Source organism: Pipistrellus kuhlii, unplaced genomic scaffold (assembly GCF_014108245.1).
Source record: "Pipistrellus kuhlii isolate mPipKuh1 unplaced genomic scaffold, mPipKuh1.p scaffold_m20_p_31, whole genome shotgun sequence".
Classification (NCBI taxonomy): Eukaryota; Metazoa; Chordata; class Mammalia; order Chiroptera; family Vespertilionidae; genus Pipistrellus; species Pipistrellus kuhlii.
In genome coordinates, this window is record NW_023425531.1 from 794,973 (window position 1) to 814,530 (window position 19,558).

A 19,558-nucleotide genomic window follows, 5' to 3' on the forward strand; every position below is an offset into this window, starting at 1 on the left:
GTGTGTGTCTTTTTTTCTGAAGTGGGTTTCTTATAGACAACAGATATATGGGTCTTATTTTCTTATCCAATCTGTTACTCTATGTCTTTTGATTGGAGCATTTAGTCCATTTACATTTAAAGTTATTATTGATAGGTACTCATTTGACGCCATTTTTATTCTATACCCCTGTGTTCCTTCTTCACTTCCTATTTCTTTATTTTTACAGTAGACCCTTTAGCATTTCTTGCATTGCTGGTTTGGTGGAGATAAATTCCTTTAATCTTTTTTTGTCTGTGAAGCTCCTGATTTCACCTTCAATTTTGATTGATATCCTTGCTGGGTACAGTATTCTTGGATTCAGACCCTTCTTTTGCATGACTTTGTATATTTCATGCCATTCTCTTCTGGCCTGATGGGTTTCTGTTGAGAAATCAGTTGCTAGTCTGATGGGGGTTCCTTTATGTGTAACTTTCTTTCTCTCTCCGGCTGCTTTTAAGATTCTTACTTTGTCATTGTTATTTGCCAATTTAATTATAATATGCCTTGTTGTTGCCTTGGTGTTGGTCTTTTGGGATTCATTTTGCTTGGGACTCTGAGAGCATCTTGGATTTGTGTGGGGTTTTTTCTTCTCTATGTCAGGAAAGTTGTCTGTCATTATTTCTTGAAATGCGTTTTCCATGTCTTCCTCAGTTTCCTTTCCTTCTGGAACCCCTATCATTCTAATATTGTTTTGTTTTGTATTGTCCCAAAGTTCTCTTAGGCTCTCCTCCTGCTTTTTAATTTTTTTTCTAGAAGCTGCTCTAATTGGGTATTTTTTTCCATCTTGTTTTCTATTTCACTGATACGGTCCTCTGCTTCTTCTATTCTGCTCTTGATGCTTTCTATTGAGTTCTTAACAGTAGCGATGTCATTTTCCATTTCTTCTTGATTCATCTTCATTTCTTCTTGGGTCTTACTCATATTGTCAAATTTGTCTTCCGTTCTTTTTAGCCATCTTATGATCATTACTCTGAATTCTTACTCTGGTAAATTGCTTGCCTCTAACTCGTTTACTTCCTTTTCTTATGATGCCTGCTTTTCTTTCATTTTTGTGCTATTTCTTTGTCTCCCCATGGTGTCTCTTTTCCAGATGTCTGGTTATGTAGATCTCTCTCTCCTGTGTTGATTTAAAGGCACAAAATACAACACAACCAGGTACAACACACAAAGCACTGAACAGAAATGTATTTGTGATATTAATAACCTCTAATAAAGGTGACAACTAGGGAAAGGCAAATTAGGGGATAGGAGAGAAAGAGGAAGAGTAAAAAGAGAAGAGGGAGGGAGCAAAAGAAAAAGATAGGAAAAAAATATATAAAAGGAGCGTCAAAATGAAATTGGGAAACAGGGACAAGAAAAGAGAGAGAGAGAAAGAGAGAGAGAGAGAGAGAGAGAGAGAGAGAGAGAGAGAGAGAGAGAAGAGACTAAGAGATAAAAGGGCAATAACATATATATATATGAGGAAAGAATTTCAATAGAACAACCACTAACCCCAGAAAATGCTGGCAGCAGTACCTGGAGAATAATACAACACCCCCTAAGGGAAAGGGAAAACCGAAGTAAAAAAAAAATAAACAAAAAGAAATCAAATAAGAAAATACCAAGCAACAGCAACAACAAAGGAATAAGCAAAATACTCTCACTAAAAAGCATAAAAATACAATATATTCAACATTCCCCCAAACAGCATGAAAAGGACAGTGAGGAAAACAATTTTATTTTATTTTTTGCTAGTTAATACAGCTCAGAGAGGGGTGTGTATGCACTTGGCACAGGGGATTAGAAATTATATATATAAGTTGGTTAGAAATTTTAGCAGGTGGGAGACAGAAAGAGTAGGGAAAATCTAAAGCCGGAAAGGGTTAAGATAAACAGGATAGCAAAAGGGGGAAGGTTAGAAAGAGAGTGATGGTGTAAGGGTTGTTTTGAGACAGGGTTAAACAATGTCAAAGGAGAAATGAAAATAAAATTAAGAACACTAATTCCAATGTAAAATACAGAGAAAATAAAATGACACTTAAAAAAAATTAAAGTAGCAGTAGTAATAATGTTAATTGAAAAATGTAATAAATAAAAAGTTAAAATCAAGTGAGGAGAAAAGGAAAAAATTTGTTTCTTAAGTAAAAGATGCAAATAAATGAAAATAAAAAATAAAAAATTTAGCAAAAAAAGTGTGCAGTTGTGAAGGCCATTCACTTCTTCTGTTATTCTGTTTGGCACGCCTGTTTCTCAGTACAGACAGTATTGCAGTTCCCTGCGTTCTGCTGCACCTCTGTGTTGTAAGGTGGCGATTCCTTAGTTTCTTGGTTTTTGATCAAATAAAAATAGTAATATATTAATACACAGTCAGTTTGTACTCCAGCCCCTAGATGGCAGTGTTTCTGGATTGATGTCCCCATCTTTTTGGCTGCTCTAGCCTTCTTTTTCTATGACACTCAATACCGTTTTGTTTTGTTTTGTTTTGTTTTGTTTGTTTGTTTTGTTTTGTTTTGTTTTTTTGCCTGGGAGCTGAATCCTGGATGATTTCTCCCTTTTCTGCTTCTCAGTTTCCAGAAAAGCAGATTCCCTGTGCTGTCTCTTAGGGTCAGCCAATCTGGGTGATCTCTCCTTTGTAATCAGAAGCAAAGTGTTGCAGGGGAACCAACCCAGGTGCGCGATTGGCAAGTCTCCGCGCACTTACAAACAGACTGCTTTCCAACTCCTATGTTCTCCCTCCGTGTGGGATCAGAATGGGTTGCTCCCTAGAGAACCCCACTATTAGCAACCTTGGGGACCCCCGTCCACTCTCTCCAATCACGCCGGCCCCAACAGCGGGGGGCTTCTGTGGACGCAGATTTGCGCACTTTTGCCTCTGCTGCCACAGTGGCCGCAGCTTCTGCGGCTGCCGCTTTCGCTGTTGGGACACAGACACCCCACGTTATCCCTGGCAAAATCCAGCCTTTCTGTGGAATCCGCGTGTCTGCACCGGTTGGGGCCCCCACAGTTGTGGTTTTTTCAGGTCTCAGATAAGATCCCCAGTTGCAGCACTGTTTACCTTGCTCCCATCTTCCAGGAAGCTACCCTCACATTCTTAACTCAGTTTCTCTCCTCCACCTCCCAGAAATAAAAATCACCACAAGTTTGATGGGCATCTCTCCAGTGCCCCACCCTTTATTCAGCAGCACATTTTTTTTCAATCTTTTTTGTTGTTGTTTGTTTGTTTCTCAATGGATTTGAGAGTCCTTGAGAGTAGGTGACATCTCAAAACATTTTTTATTAAAAAAAATACCATTGAAGCTGAAGAATGCAAATATACACCACAAATACTCTAATAAATTTGGTCTCTTACAGGCTACTCTGGGTTAACCCAAAATATTCTGAAATTCCCTTTCTGATTCCTTCTTTGATACATGGGATTTTTTAGAAGTATATTATTTAATTTCCACACATCTGGGGATTAGTTGTTATCCTTCTATTGTTGCTTTTATTTTAATTTCCTTGAATAAGAGCATACACTTTATAATGTCAGTTTGAAATTTAGAGAGTTGTTTATGGCTAGTTTATAGAGTATTTTGATAAATGGCCCATGTGCATATGTAACACTGTGTTCTGCAGCATTTGCTTGTGGTGTCCTATGAATGTCACCTAGTTCAAGTTGGTTAATCATCACGCTGTCCAAACTTCCTGTGTTCTCACTATTTTTTACCTATTTATTCCATTAGTGCTGAGGAGGGTATTACATTTTCAACGAGGTATCATTAATACTTAAAAGGTTATACATATTAAAATAATATTAAAATTTCCTTTCCTTTTTTGCTTATATATTTTGAAATTATGAGGTCATGGAATCTTTCTGTTGAATTGCTTTAAAAATATTTCTCAATGCTGAAATTTTCCATTTCTCTCTAAAAAATATTTTATTTTTAATTTATTAACTATAGTAACTTTAGAATCCCTACCAAAACGTTCTGATATCTGGATTACTTGTGTACATTTTTTTTCCTCTTAAGTCATTGAGTCCTGTTTTATAACATGCTAGAGGCCTGGTGCATGAAAATTCATGCACTGGAGGGGGGAGCCTCAGCCAAGCCTACCCCGTCTCACAGTCCAGGAGCCCTCAGGAGTGGGAGGATCAGGGGAAGGCGATGCCCTCATCACACCTCTGCTGCTGCCACTGCCGGCAGCACAAGCCTGGACCGGTCCTGGTTACCTGAGCATTGGGTGGCTTGGGCGGCTGTGCAGCTGCCTTCTGAGGCTTGCCAGCACCCTGGGCTGCCCCTGGGCAGCTGGGGGGCTGAGGAAGGTCTGGCCAAACCATGTTCCTGCAACCCCTGGCTGGACTGAAAGGACTGGGGGACTCCAGCAGGCCTGAGGGGACTGGGCACCACCATCTTGTGGCTTATGGACACTGCCATCTTTGTGATGGAGTGAGAGTCAATTTGCATATTTCCTCTTTATTAGATAGGATCTTATATGTATTTATTTTACTTTATTTATGAACATTTTTTATTTTATTGTTGACAGTATTACAGATGTCTCCCATTCCCTCTCCCCCTCTTATCTTCCTATATATCTTATATTTTAATGACAGAAATTGTGGGTCAAAAGTATTAGAGGCTTTTTAGGGTTTAAGTTTTCTTCTGGAGGGCTGTCAACTTGATTCTAGTGAAGACTGGCCTAAGTTCCAGTAAGGACTGCTCTATTCAGTTTTCTCTTTGCTCCTGAGGGACACCTCTTCTCCTAGGGTGTGGTCATTGCTCCTAGGGTGTGGCCTGCCTAGTGGGTAGCTGGAAGTCTGGATGAAGCCTGCCTACCTTAGTGAGGCGTGAACTCCGTTCTTGCTTTGAGCATTGCCCAGCTGCTGCAATGACTGCTCAGCATGGTGTACTGCCACCTGCTGGTTTCTTGCAATCTTACCCTGTACATGCCCAGGGTTGGAGCTGGCCATTGATTTCAGGGGAATATATTGGGTCGGCAACTAAGTAATTGCGTATTTTTAAAAGAAAATCAAAGACAATTTTTTCATGGAACTAAATAACTTTATTCTATAATGTATTGCCCATTTTGATCAATGACCTTTTCCCATCTTTCAGGCAGCATCATAATCCCACGTTCAAAAAACTTCTGGTTCTTATTAGCAAAAAACTGAATCAGGTACGATTTGACATCATCATCATTATTGAAATTTTTACCATTCAAGGAGTTTTGTAAAGATCGAAACAAAAAGTAATCAGATGGTGCAAGGTCAGGACTATATGGTGGATGTGGCAAAACATCCCAACCAAGCTCCATTAATTTTTGCCGAGTGACCAAAGATGTGTGTGGCCTTGCATTGTCATGATGGAATACAACGCCTTTTCGATTTGTCAATTCGGGCCGCTTTTCTTCAACTGCATTGTTTAATTTCGTTAGTTGTTCAATGTAGACATCAGAATTGATCGTTCGGTTGGGTGGTAAGAGTTCAAAGTAGACAATTCCTTTGTAATCCCACCAAACTGATAACAAAACCTTCTTTTGATGAATATCAGCTTTTGATGTTGTTTGAGTTGGTTCACCTGGCCTGCTCCACGATCTTTTCCGCTTGATATTGTTGTAAACAACCCATTTTTCATTGCCAGTTATCAGTCGTTTTAAAAATGGATCATTTTCATTACGTTTCTTTAGCAAATCGCAGCTGCTAATGCGTTGCGTTAACTGTGATTCTTTCAGTTCGTGAGGAACCCATGTATCGAGTTTTTGAACATAGCCAAGTTGTTTTAAGTGATTTTCAATGCATGTATGTGATACATGAAGCTTCTCTGCAATCTCACGTGTTGTACTGTGACAGTCCAAATTGATTATTGCTTTGATTAGGGAGTCATCAACTTCAACTGGACGACCAGAGCGTTTTTCATCTTTGAGTGAAAAATCACCAGAACGAAATTTGGCAAACCAATTTTGACACTGCCGTTCTTTTAAGGCTTCGTCACCATAAACAGCACATAACTTTTTATGAGCTTGCGATGCGTTTTTCCCTTTGCGGAAATAAAAAAGCAAAATATGACGAAAATGTTCCTTTTGATTTTCCATTTTTCAACGAACGCCAAACTAAAACTACAAAACAGATAAAAAAACTTTTTTTTTACTGATTAACAGCTGAATAGCCAACTATCAAATAACAAAATGTGTTTTACATTTGTACTACATCTGCAAACCTAAAAATTCAACTGAAGCCATATATGTGTGAAACCCGCAATTACTTAGTTGCCGACCCAATACATGCTGAATTTTCACCTCACTTCTCTGCTATTCTCTTCTCTTTGGAATTTTGCCTCTTGAGTCCCATCCATTTTGGCAGCCTGAACTCTCACCTCTTTTTCTTCAACTCAGTAAATCAGCAACATTTGGCAATTGCTTTCAGGGCAATTCACCTTGTGCATTTCAAGCAGTTTTATAGATTTTGTTCAACTTTTAGGCAATGGGAAAGTTTAATCTTATGTAAGCTACTCTATCATAGCTAGAATTGGAAGTGCTTATGTGAGAATTTTAAAATTTTTTGCTGGTTATTTCCAAGTATTTTACATTACTAGAGGCCTGGTGCATGAATTTATACACTGGTGGGGTCTCTCAGCCCGGCCTGCGAAACAGGCTCTCCAACATCCTCTGAGGCAGGCGTCCTCAAACTTTTTAAAGTGGGGGCCAGATCACGGTCCCTCAGAGAGCTGGAGGGCCGGACTATATGAACTACTAATTCCTACTGTAACACCTCAGCTGTGCTCACTGCCCAAAAAACCTGGCGGGCCGGATTAGACTCCTCTGCGGGCCGCATGTGGCCCACGGGCTGTAGTTTAAAGACCCCTGCTCTGAGGGGTCCTGGATTGTGAGAGGGCAATTCTTGGGTGACACACCTGGAATCAGGCTGTTGAAGCCTTTGTTTTCCTCTTCACATCAAAAACATGTTTACAGGCTCCTACTGGCCAAATCTGCAATAATTTAAGAAAAAAAAGTATTTACTCCTAAGAAAATGTTTAATGTACACAAACTTATATACAGATATTTAAAGGCCTAATTGTTATATCTTTGAACTACAATTGTAACATTAAAAGAATTTCAATTATGTTAAACTTGATTTAGGCTAAATTCCTTGATGGATGAGCTCAAATATTGAAACATAATTGTGGCAAATAAGGATCCAAAATGGTGATGGAGTAGGTAGAAGCTATACTCACTTCCTCTCAGGTCCAAACTGGAATTATGATTAAGTTATAGAGCCTGAATAACCAACTTGCTGAAGACTAGCTGAAAACAAGTCACTGATGCATCTGATAAGGGATTAATATCCAAAATTTATAAAGAACTTATAAAACTGAGCAACAAGAAAAACTAATTAAGAAATGGGCAAAGGACCTGAATAGACACTTCTCCAAAGAAGACATAAAATGCCCAATAGACATATGAAAAGATACTCAGTATCACTAATCATCAAAGAGATGCAAATTTAAAAACTCAATGAGATGTCACCTTACCTGTCAAAAGGGCTATAATCAGCAAATCAACAAACAAGTGTTGACAAGGATGTGGAGAAAAGACAACCTTCATGCACTGCTGGTGGGCATGCCAGCTGATGAAGCCACTGAGGAGAATAGTATGTAGTTTTCTCAAAAAATTAAATATGGAACTGCCTTGTGATCCAGTGAGTCTACTTTTGGAAATATATTCTAAGAAAAATGAAACACCAGTCAGAAAGAATGTATGCACCCTGTGTTCATTACAGGGTTCTTCAGAGCAGCAAAGATCGGGAAACAGCCCAGTGCCCACCAGGATATGAGCAGATGGAACAGCTGTGGGACATTCACACTGTGAAACACTCCTCTCTGTGGGACATTCACACGATGGAACACTCCTCACTGTGGGACATTCACACAGTGGAACACTCCTCACTGTGGGTCATTCACACAGTGGAACACTCCTCACTGTGGGTCATTCACACAGTGGAACACTCCTCACTGTGGGTCATTCACACAGTGTAACACTCCTCACTGTGGGACATTCACACGGTGGAACACTCCTCGCTGTGGGACATTCACACGATGGAACACTCCTCACTGTGGGTCATTCACACAGTGGAACACTCCTCACTGTGGGTCATTCACACAGTGGAACACTCCTCACTGTGGGTCATTCACACAGTGTAACACTCCTCACTGTGGGACATTCACACGGTGGAACACTCCTCGCTGTGGGACATTCACACGGTGGAATACTCCTCACTGTGGGACATTCACACAGTGGAACACTCCTCACTGTGGGTCATTCACACAGTGGAACACTCCTCACTGTGGGTCATTCACACAGTGTAACACTCCTCACTGTGGGACATTCACACGGTGGAACACTCCTCGCTGTGGGACATTCACACAGTGGAACACTCCTCACTGTGGGACATACACACAGTGTAACACTCCTCACTGTGGGATATACACACAGTGGAACACTCCTCGCTGTGGGACATTCACACAGTGGAACACTCCTCGCTATGGGACATTCACACAGTGGAACACTCCTCGCTGTGGGACATTCACACAGTGGAACACTCCTCACTATGGGACATTCAAACAGTGGAACACTCCTCGCTGTGGGACATTCACACGGTGGAACACTCCTCACTGTGGGACATTCACACGGTGGAACACTCCTCGCTGTGGGTCATTCACACGGTGGAACACTCCTCACTATGGGACATTCAAACAGTGGAACACTCCTCGCTGTGGGACATTCACACGGTGGAACACTCCTCACTGTGGGACATTCACACGGTGGAACACTCCTCGCTGTGGGTCATTCACACGGTGGAACACTCCTCACTATGGGACATTCACACAGTGGAACACTCCTCACTGTGGGACATTCACACGGTGGAACACTCCTCGCTGTGGGTCATTCACACGGTGGAACACTCCTCACTATGGGACATTCAAACAGTGGAACACTCCTCGCTGTGGGACATTCACACGGTGGAACACTCCTCACTGTGGGACATTCACACGGTGGAACACTCCTCGCTGTGGGTCATTCACACGGTGGAACACTCCTCACTATGGGACATTCACACAGTGTAACACTCCTCGCTGTGGGACATTCACACAGTGGAACACTCCTCACTATGGGACATTCACACAGTGGAACACTCCTCGCTGTGGGACATACACACAGTGGAACACTCCTCACTGTGGGACATTCACACAATGGAACACTCCTCACTATGGGACATTCAAACAGTGGAACACTCCTCGCTGTGGGACATTCACACGGTGGAACACTCCTCACTATGGGACATTCACACAGTGGAACACTCCTCGCTGTGGGACATTCACACAGTGGAACTCTCCTCACTATGGGACATTCACACAGTGGAACACTCCTCGCTGTGGGACATACACACAGTGGAACACTCCTCACTGTGGGACATTCACACGGTGGAACACTCCTCACTATGGGACATTCACACAGTGGAACACTCCTCGCTGTGGGACATTCACACAGTGGAACACTCCTCACTATGGGACATTCACACAGTGGAACACTCCTCGCTGTGGGACATACACACAGTGGAACACTCCTCGCTGTGGGACATACACACAGTGTAACACTCCTCACTGTGGGACATTCACACGGTGGAACACTCCTCACTGTGGGAAATTCACAAGGTGGAACACTCCTCACTATGGGACATTCAAACAGTGGAACACTCCTCGCTGTGGGACATTCACACGGTGGAACACTCCTCGCTGTGGGACATTCACACAGTGGAACACTCCTCACTATGGGACATTCACACGGTGGAACACTCCTCGCTGTGGGACATTCACACGGTGGAACACTCCTCACTGTGTGAGAGAAGGAAGTCTCAACCTTTGCAATTTCACCGAGAGAGCATTATGCAAGTGAAATAAGAGACGGAAAAAGAGAAGCACTACATGACCTCACTCATATTTGGAATCTAATGAGTAAACTGAAATAACAAAACAGGAATAGGCTAGAGAGCAAGCTGATGGCTGTCAGTGTGGGAGCTGGATGGTGGGCTGAGGGATTGGGAAAAAAGACAAAGAGCTCATGAACAAGAGTGTGGTGGTTGCCAAGGGAGGAGGGTGGGGAAGGTGGGGGACGGTAAAGGTAGAATAAATGGTGATGGGTGGAGACTTGACTTGGGGTGGTGAACACACAATAAAGTGCACAGGTAATGTGTTGTAGAATTGTACACCTTAAGCTGTATGATCTTGTTAACTAGTGTTACCTCGGTCCTCATATATAAAAACCCTCATATATAAAAAGGGTCATAACGCCAGTAATTACTGGAGGCTGACCAACTGGAAGTCGGTGCTGGCGCTGCCCCAAAGCAAGAGGAAAGGGGCAATCAGACAGGCAGGCAGAGGGGTTAGGGGTGATCAGGTAGGCAGGCCAGCAGTTAGAGGAGATCAGATAGGCAGACAGCCCCTTATTGGGCTGGCTCCGCCCCTAAGCAAGTAGTTAGGGGCAATCAAGCAGGCAGGCAAGTGGTTAGGGGAGATCAGGTGGGCAGACAGCCCCTCGCAGGGCTGACCCCACCCCCAGCAAAGAAAGAGGGAGACCCAGTCCAGCCAAGCAAGCCATTGCACCCCAGCCTGCCACCTGCAGAAGGAGGCCACCGGTGGCAGAGGGGCAGGCACAGTGCTGCACAGATGGCAAGCAGTGGCAGCAGTGGGGTGGGGCCAGCTGCCTGCAGCCAGGGGAAGGAAAGCCCTGACAGGCCCTGACCTCAGGCCAGGACAAGGGACCCTGCCCAAGGGGTCCCAGATTGTGAGAGGTGCGAGCCGGGCTGAGGGTCCCCTGATGGCATAACATTTTGTGGACTGGGCCTGTAGTAAATTTAATAAAAAAGAAAATAAATAATTGCCTCAAATATTAAAACGATAAAGTGGTTTTATTCCTCTATTTCTATTTTTTATTTATATATTAAAAATCACAATAGTATCAGACTTTGAATAGATTGCATAGATAAATTTTGTTTATATTTTCCTTCAAGTTGGAAATTTCAAAACACAACATGAAACACCCTTTTCCTTACCATTTCTTCAATGTGCAGTTATAATGAGGAATTGTATTCTAAGTTTGTGATAAAACTTTGGCAACTCCTAAAAATTGTATGCACTCCAAATATGCATTAGTTCATTATACCAATGTTTTAGCAACAGTGGTTTGAAATTTATAATATTTTGATAGCCTTTCATCCATGTAAAGTGGTTTCCATTTTAAAGATAGGAAGGACTGTCAGACATTGTGCCTTTAAGTGATCAGCTTACATATTAGAGTTTTCTCTCTTTACAGTTCAAGGTTTTCCTAGAGAAAGAGATTTTGAAGATTATCTTATGCAAGATAATAACTCTGAAAGAGTGATGGTTGCTTTTGTTTTTGACCATGAGTTCGAAAATAGCTATGATCCTCTGCCACTTAAGGTAAGAAAGTTTTATGTAGAAACTCTATGGCTATAGTTTCCAGGGACTTAATGAAGTGGAAGTATTTTATAATCTGGGAGACTGTAATTTACCCAAGATCATGCTGCTTATACACAGCAGAGCAGGCATGCAGACCCAAATCTAACCACATCAGTGTCTCGGTCTTAATGCACCAGGGCTTTATGTTTGGGGGGAAAGATTTGAATTCACTGCCTACCAGGCCTTCATAAGTCAGCCATAGGCAACAATGGCCACTGAGGGGCCCCTCTTGCTGCTGTGTCTGGCTCAGCAGCAGCCTCCAGCTCTGCAGGTGGCGGTGAGCCGTGCACATATCCTAGGCAGGGGACTGGGTGACAGGTGCCGCTTGAGGTCAGGAGCATAGAACACAAGCAAGAAACTTCCCTCTTTCTTTTGAATGAGTCTCGTCATTTCTAAATCCAAACCTGGAAAACAGTACTAAGACTTAGGCAGGCTAACTTAGAATCAGGACATATGTAGACTCTGAAGAGGAGTCTGGTGCCAGTCCCCCAGGAGGAGAGGCAAGGACAGTGCTTTGAACTTAGTGTCTCTGGTGTTGAGAGAAATAAAGTGTCCATTTAAGACAGATGGTTGACAATGGAATGAAAAGTAAGGAAAGCCCCCAGGTGTGAGTAGGTTGTGGGAAGCCTTTCATTCTGTCTTCCCACCCCTCATCTCTTTCCTAGATGCCAACTTTTCTCATGCCTGAGTGCTGCATAGTTTAATTGTTAAATGAAAGGTAGTACTAATTCTGGAGAACTGCATGAACCTCTATGTAGGACACGATGCAATAGTTGAGCAGCAGGGTCAAGACACAGAAACCAGTAGAATCAGGAGGGGAAAGCAGAAGACATAAGTCAAGACCTAAGTCTTACATTACTGATACTGGTGCGGGCTTAGCAGCTTGCATAGAGCCTGCTCCAGTGTCTCGGTGTGGGTTCAAGCTTCCCCTTATGCCTTGGATACCTCCCTGACCCTACTGCTCTCACTTATCTGATTACTCTGACTTAACCTTAAGGTTGCTACCATGACTCACAGTACACTGTCTCTTCCAACCACACCCATTCCTTCCCTTCTTGGTACTTCCACATTTCCTATACATATCTCAGTCACTGATCTTACTATAGCATAAATAATACGTAATTTTCCTCTACTACTGTAGAATTTGAGCTCCTTGAGTAACAGGGGCTCTGTCTTAATCCTCCAATTCTATATAATAAGGAGATAATATGCAAATTGACCATCACACCCTCACAAAGATGGCTGCCTATGACCAGGTCATCAGGGGGGTTAGTGAGGGACAATCAGGCTGGTGGAGGGGGGGCAGTTAGGGGTGACCAGGCAGGCTGGCAGATGAATGATTAGGGGCCAGTGGTTCAGGATTGTCAGAGGCCCCTGGATCAGGCCTAAACTGGCAGTCGGACATCCCCTGAGGGGCCCTGGATTGGAGAGGGTGCAGGCTGGGCTGAGAGGACACCCTTCTCCCCTCTGCAAAATTTCGTGAACTGGGCCTCTAGTATATAAGTGCCTAAAACTTCTGTCTTGTTAACTGAACGTATGAATATTTACCTTGACTTATGTCTTCTGCTTGCCCCTCCTGATTCTACTGGCTTCTGTGTCTTGACCCTGCTGCTCAACTATTGCATCGTGTCCTACATAGAGGTTCATGCAGTTCTCCAGAATTAGTACTACCTTTCATTCAACAATTAAACTATGCAGCACTCTGTATTTACATTTGAATATACTCTTTAATCCTCAGGCAGGATTCCTTTAAAAAATATATATATATATTTTATTGATTTTTTCAGAGAGGAAGGGAGAAAGATAGAGAGTTAGAAACATCAATGAGAGAGTAACATTGATCATCTGCCTCCTGCACACCCTCCTACTGGGGATGTGCCCACAACCAAGGTACATGCCCCTGACTGGAATCGAACCTGAGACCCTTCGGTCCAAAGGCCAATGTTCTAATCCACTGAGCCAAACCCGTCAGGGCTCAGGCAGGATTCTTATGTTAACAATCATTTCTAGGAAAGGAAGGTTTTCCTCATAGGAAACTTACCAGGCATAATGGAAAGAGGAATTTACAAAACCTTTTGGTATATTTCCTGTCAGTGTGCAAGCAGCTGTCCATCTGGGGCAAGTCCATCCACAGCCTTGCTCCAGATTGCGCTTGCCTCTGACTGCCACACCCACTGCTGCTGCCTCAGCCTGCCTTCGGCCACAGGCTCCCATTTGCACTTTAACATTCTTTTATTTCTCATTCCTGCTTAATTATGTTTTTGTTTATGAATATTGTTTGTTTCCCTTTGCTCCTTGTAGGTAAAATATTATTTGCGTTTTAGTTCTCAGAGGAACAACTATTCGGAGACATCCCAACCTAAAAGATGGAAAACAGATACTCTCTTTCCAAAGCATTCTTTCGCAGGACCCAGAAATGAACTAGACCCAACGGGGGGGAGTCCTGGTGAGCAGAACTTTGACCACACTTACTTAAATAATGCTAATTTTACAGCGAGAACAATCTCTATTTGTACATACATTTCCTCAACTTTTTTCTCTTCTTTGTTTCTTGTTGTTGTTAATCTTCACTCTAGGATATTTTTCCATTGATTTTTAGAGAGGGAGGGAAGGAGGAAGAAGTGGGGAGAAAGAGAGGAAGAGAAACATTCATGCGAAAGACACATTGACCGGTTGCCTCCCGCACATGTCCTGAGTGGGGCTAGGGATATGTGCCCTCGATCTGAATCTAACCCAGGTCCCTGCAGTTCACGGGCTCCTGCTCCTTCCACTGAGCCAAACTGGCGAGGGCTATTTTTTTCAACTTAAATATATATATTATTGATTTCAGAGAGGAAGGGAGAGAGAGATAGGAACATCAATGATGAGAGAGAATCATTGATTGGCTGCCTCCTGCATATCCTCCTATTGGGAATTGAGCCCACAACCCAGGCATGTGCCCTTAACCAGAATCAAACCTGGAACCCTTCAGTCTGCAGGCTGATGCTCTATCTACTGAGCCAATTTTCAACTTTTGATAAACGTTATTTTTTTTTAACTTATTATACTGGTGTTGTTGTTTTTCTTAATTTAAAAATTTTAGTGTCCCAAAACTCATGAAAAATCCTATAGATTGGAACAATGCATTTTTATCCTTTCTTGATCATTATCATTGTATATCCTTATATTTTCATGTAGATTTATTTATGAAACTTTGATTTTAATGACTTACTATATACATTTCCAGATACTGACATAGAATAAGTAATTATAGCTATGTGGTATTCTGCTGAGCTGATGAAAAGTTTTCAGTATAGCTATTGTAATTTAAAATTTACTACACATACTACCATGTGGAACTTTGCTTTCACCAAAAATAATGCACATTTATTGTTAGGAAATTATTCAGCAAGAGAAACAAGCTGTAACCAATTTAGTATAATTCTTATTTGAAATATTTCCTTTAAAATATTTTAATATTATTTTTTATGTAAAAATATTTTTAATATTATTATTTTCTTTAAAATATTTTAAATATTATTTTTCAGTCATAAAATTTAAAGGGGAATCAGGTTTTTTTCAACTTATGTTACTTAATTATGAACTTTGGCCTAAGGTGTTACTTCTTAAGGATTAGACTAGCGAAAGACTTAGAAAGCTAGATAATGATGATAGTTTCCATGGATGTGACATATAGAAACCCAAATGCACTGCTTTAGGGAGGGCCATTCTGGGTAGCTGTCTGGCAATGGCGGTTGTCTTAGTCTGTTTGGGCTGCTATAACCAAGTACCACAACTAGGGAGTTTATAAATAACAGAAAATTGTTTCTCCTGGTTCTGGAGGCTGGGAAGTCTGAGATGAAGGCACTTATAATTTTATGGATTTATAAGTAAATTCCTGACATTGTTCTTTCTAGTGGCAGGAGTAGAAGGCAATCAGGACAACCAATTAGAAAGACTGGACTAGATTTATGCATAGCAGAGTACATAAAGTCTATAACTCAATTTCATTTACATAAAATGTATGCAAACAGAATGCTCGTATAAGTCTTAGAAGAACACATAAAACCGCATAAGGATACTCACTAAACACATTAGGAATGCTGCCAATTCTCAGATGACATGATATTTACATAGGAATCCCTAAAGACTACACTAAAATACTACTAGATTTAATGTGATTTTGGCAATGTAGTAGCATACAAAATTAACACCCAGAAATCAATGGCATTTTAAAACACCAATAATGAATTCTCAGAAAGATAAATTTTAAAAATGATACCATTTATCTTCGCAATGAAAAAAAAAAATTAAGATTCTTAGGAATAAACTTAACCAAGGAGGTAAAATACTTATACTCAGAAAACAATAGGATATTGAAAAAAGATATAGAGGAAAAATAAACAAGAATATACCATGTTCATGGATTGGTAGAATCATCATCATTAAAATGTCCATAATACCCACAGCATTCTATAGATTCATTCTAGTTCCTATTAAAATACTAACAACATATTTCACAGATCTAGAGCAAACACTCCAAAAATTTATATAGAACCAAAATATATCCCAAATAGCTACAGACTTGAGAAAGGAGAACAAAGTTGGGCGGAATCACAATATCCAATATTAAGTTAGACCACAAAGCCATTGTCTCAAAACAGCCTGGTACTGGCTGATAGAACAGGCAGATAGATCAGTGGAATAGAACAGAGAACCCAAAAGCCAAGCCATTACACTCAATATTTGACAAAGGAGGCAAGAGCATACCATGAAGTAAAAGACACTCTCTTTAATAAATGCTGTTGGAAAATTAGATAGGTACATGCAAAAAATAAAACTAGATCACCAACTTACACCATATACAAAAATAAACTCAAAATGGCTAAAGGACTTGAATGTAAGATGGGAAACCATAAAAATCATACAAGAGCCCTAACCAGTTTTGCTCAGTGGATAGAACGTCAGCCTGTGACTGAAGGGTCCCAGGTTTGATTTCAGTCAAGGGCATGTACCTTGGTTGCAGACACATCTCCAGTAGTGGGTGTGCAGTGGACATCTGATCAATGCTTCTCTCACATTGATGTTTCTAATTCTCTAACCCTCTCCCTTTTTCTCTGTAAAAAAAAATCAATAAAAATATATTTTAAAAAATCCTACAAGACACCATAGGCAGCAAAATTGCATACATATGTCATAGCAATATCTTTATAGACACAGATCCTAGGGCAATGGATACTAAGGAGAAAATAAACAAATGGGACTACTTCAAAAGCTTCTTCACAGCAAAAGAAATCATCAACAAAACAATAAGAAAGCCCACTGCATAGGATAATATATTTGCCAATGCTATTTCAAATAAAGGTTTAATCTCCAAAATATGCAGAGAACTCATACAGCTTAACAAAAGGAAGATAAATGATCTAATAAAAAAATGGGCAAAGGACCTAAATACTTTTCCAAAGTAGATATATAGATGATAAAGAGGCATATGCAAAAATGCTCAAAGTCACTGATCACAGAGAGATGCAAATTAAAAGGACAAAGAGGTGTCATATAACACTTGTCAAAATGGCTATCATCAACAAATCAGCAAACAAGTGCTGGTGAGGATGTAGAGAAAAGGGAGCCCTAGTACACTGCTGGTGGGAATGCAGACTGGTACAGCCACTGTGGAAAATAGTATGGAGTTTCCTCAAAAATTTTAAATGGAGCTTCCATTTATTATACCCTGTAATCCTACTTCTAGGAATATATCCTAAGAAACCTGAAGCACCAGTCAAAAAGAATGTATTTATCCCTATGTTCATAGCAGCACAATTTATAGTAGCTAAGATCTGGAAACAGCCCAAGTACACATCAGTAGATGAGTGGATAAAAATGCTGTGGTACATCTACACCATGGAATACTATGCAGCAGAGAAAAAGAAGAAGCTCTTCCCCTTTGAGACAACATGGAAGGACCTGGAGATTATCATGCTAAGTGAAATAAGCCAGTCCGAGAAAGACAAATATCACATGATCTCACTCATATGTTGAATATAAATGAACAAATAAACTGAAGGATGAAATAGATCCAGAGACATAGAGGCATGGAGCAGAGTGTAGGATCTCAGAGGGAAGGTAGGAGAGGGTGGCTGGGTGGGAAGAGATCAACCAAAGAACTTGTATGCATATATGCATCACCCATGGATATTGGGTAATGAAGGATTGGGGTGGGGGGTGAAGGTTAGCTATAAGGGGTCACTGGGGGAAAAGGAGGACATATTTAATCCTTTCAACAATAGAGATTTAACTTTAAAAAAACACAAGGATACTCATCAACCACATTAGAAATGTTGCCAATAGAAATGGGGCAAGGTAAAAAGGAAAATGAAAGAGTGAATCAATAAGAGGGTTAAGGGGCATGAACCAATCGTTGGGCCATGAACTGAATGAAGAGTATGATTAACAGTCTTCTGAACATGAAGCTAAAAATATGTGTGTGTGTGTGTGTGTGCGCGCGCGCGCGCGCGTGTTTATTTGTGTGAGTGTGTCTGTGTGCGTGCGTGCGCACAAACACACCAAAATATGTGCATGACATAAAACTAGAGATTGTTAAACACTCATTGATTAAAACATTTATGCCCTATTTTTATTCTTCAATTATTGACTTGTCTCAATAAAGTGTTATCTTTTTAAATTTTTATCTTTATTGTTAAAAGTATTATAGATGCCCCTCTTTTATCCTCCATTGACCCCTCCTCCCCATTCCCACCCTCTCCAGGCCTTCACCTGTGACCATGGGATTATCTATATATGCATAAAGTTCTTTGACTGATCTCTTTTCCCTCCCCCACTTCCCTCCTACATTTTACAGTCTGTTTTATGCTTCTTTGTCTCTGGATATATTTTGTTCTTCAGCTTATTTCATTCATTAGAATCCACATAAAAATTAGGTCATGTGATACTTGTGTTTCTCTGATTGGCTTATTTCTCTTAGCATACTATTCTCCAGGGCACTCCATTCTGTCTCAAAGGGGAAGAGACCCTTATTTTTACAGCTGTATAATAGTATTCCATGCTAAAAATGTACCACAGCGTTTTTATCCACTCATCTACTGATGGGCACTTAGGCTGTTGCCAGACCTTAGCTATTGCAAATAGCACTGCTTTGAAAATAGGGGTGCATATTTTTTTTCTAATTGGTGCTTCAGGCTTCATATATTTCTAGAAGTGGGATAGCTGAGTCAAATGGCAGTACCATCTTTAATTTATTGAGGAAACTACATGCTGTCTTTTATAGTGGATGTACCAGTCTGCAGTATGTGAGGGTTCCTTATTCTCCACACCCTCACCAGCATTTCTCGTCTATTGATTTGTTGATGACAGCCATTCTGACAGGTGTGAGTTGATACCTCATTGTCATTTTAATTTGCATCTCTCAGATGATTAGTGACTTTGTCTATTTTTTTTTAATTGGATTGTTTACCCTCCTTTTGTTAAGTTGTATGAGTTTCCTATAAATTTTGGAGATTAAATCCTTATTAGATGTAACATTGGCAAATGTGTTCCATGCAGTGGGCTCTCTTGTTCTGTTGATGGTTCCTTTGCTGTGCAGAAGCTTTTTATTTTATTTTTTAATATATTTTTATTGATTTTTTTACAGAGAGAAAGAGAGAGGGATAGAGTTAGAAATATCCATGAGAGAGAAACATGGATCAGCTGCCTCCTGCACATGCCCTACTGGGGAGTATTCTCTCTCATTATTGGTGTCTCTGTCTTTCTCTCCCTCTTCCTCCCTGAAATCAATAAAAAATATATTAAATAAAAGCTCATCTTTCCCCCCCCCTCTAATTCTATTACAAAGAAAGGAGCTGGCATATTCAACAAAATGAAACAAAAATTATACTTTCTTTTTCATATCTGGCATAAAATCCAAAATTACAAGATATGCAAAAAAGTAGGAAAATGTTCCCAAAATCAAAAGAAAAAATGAACATAAATGGGTGCATAAATAAACTATATATTGGAATTAGCAGACAAGGATTTAAAAAAATATTTTATTGATTTTTTACAGAGAGGAAAGG

The 19,558-nt window shown here is 40.7% G+C and overlaps 1 protein-coding gene across 1 annotated transcript in view; it reads left to right on the top strand.

Moving 5' to 3' along the window:
• Positions 1 to 19,558, top strand: part of LOC118731566 (phospholipid-transporting ATPase ABCA3) — a 246,857-nt gene that overhangs the window by 20,061 nt on the left and 207,238 nt on the right. Inside the window, exons 4-5 of the mRNA XM_045589342.1 lie at positions 11,344 to 11,471; positions 13,812 to 13,956. Coding sequence (XP_045445298.1) covers positions 11,344 to 11,471; positions 13,812 to 13,956 — 273 coding nt within the window. The remainder of the gene's footprint in view (positions 1 to 11,343; positions 11,472 to 13,811; positions 13,957 to 19,558) is intronic.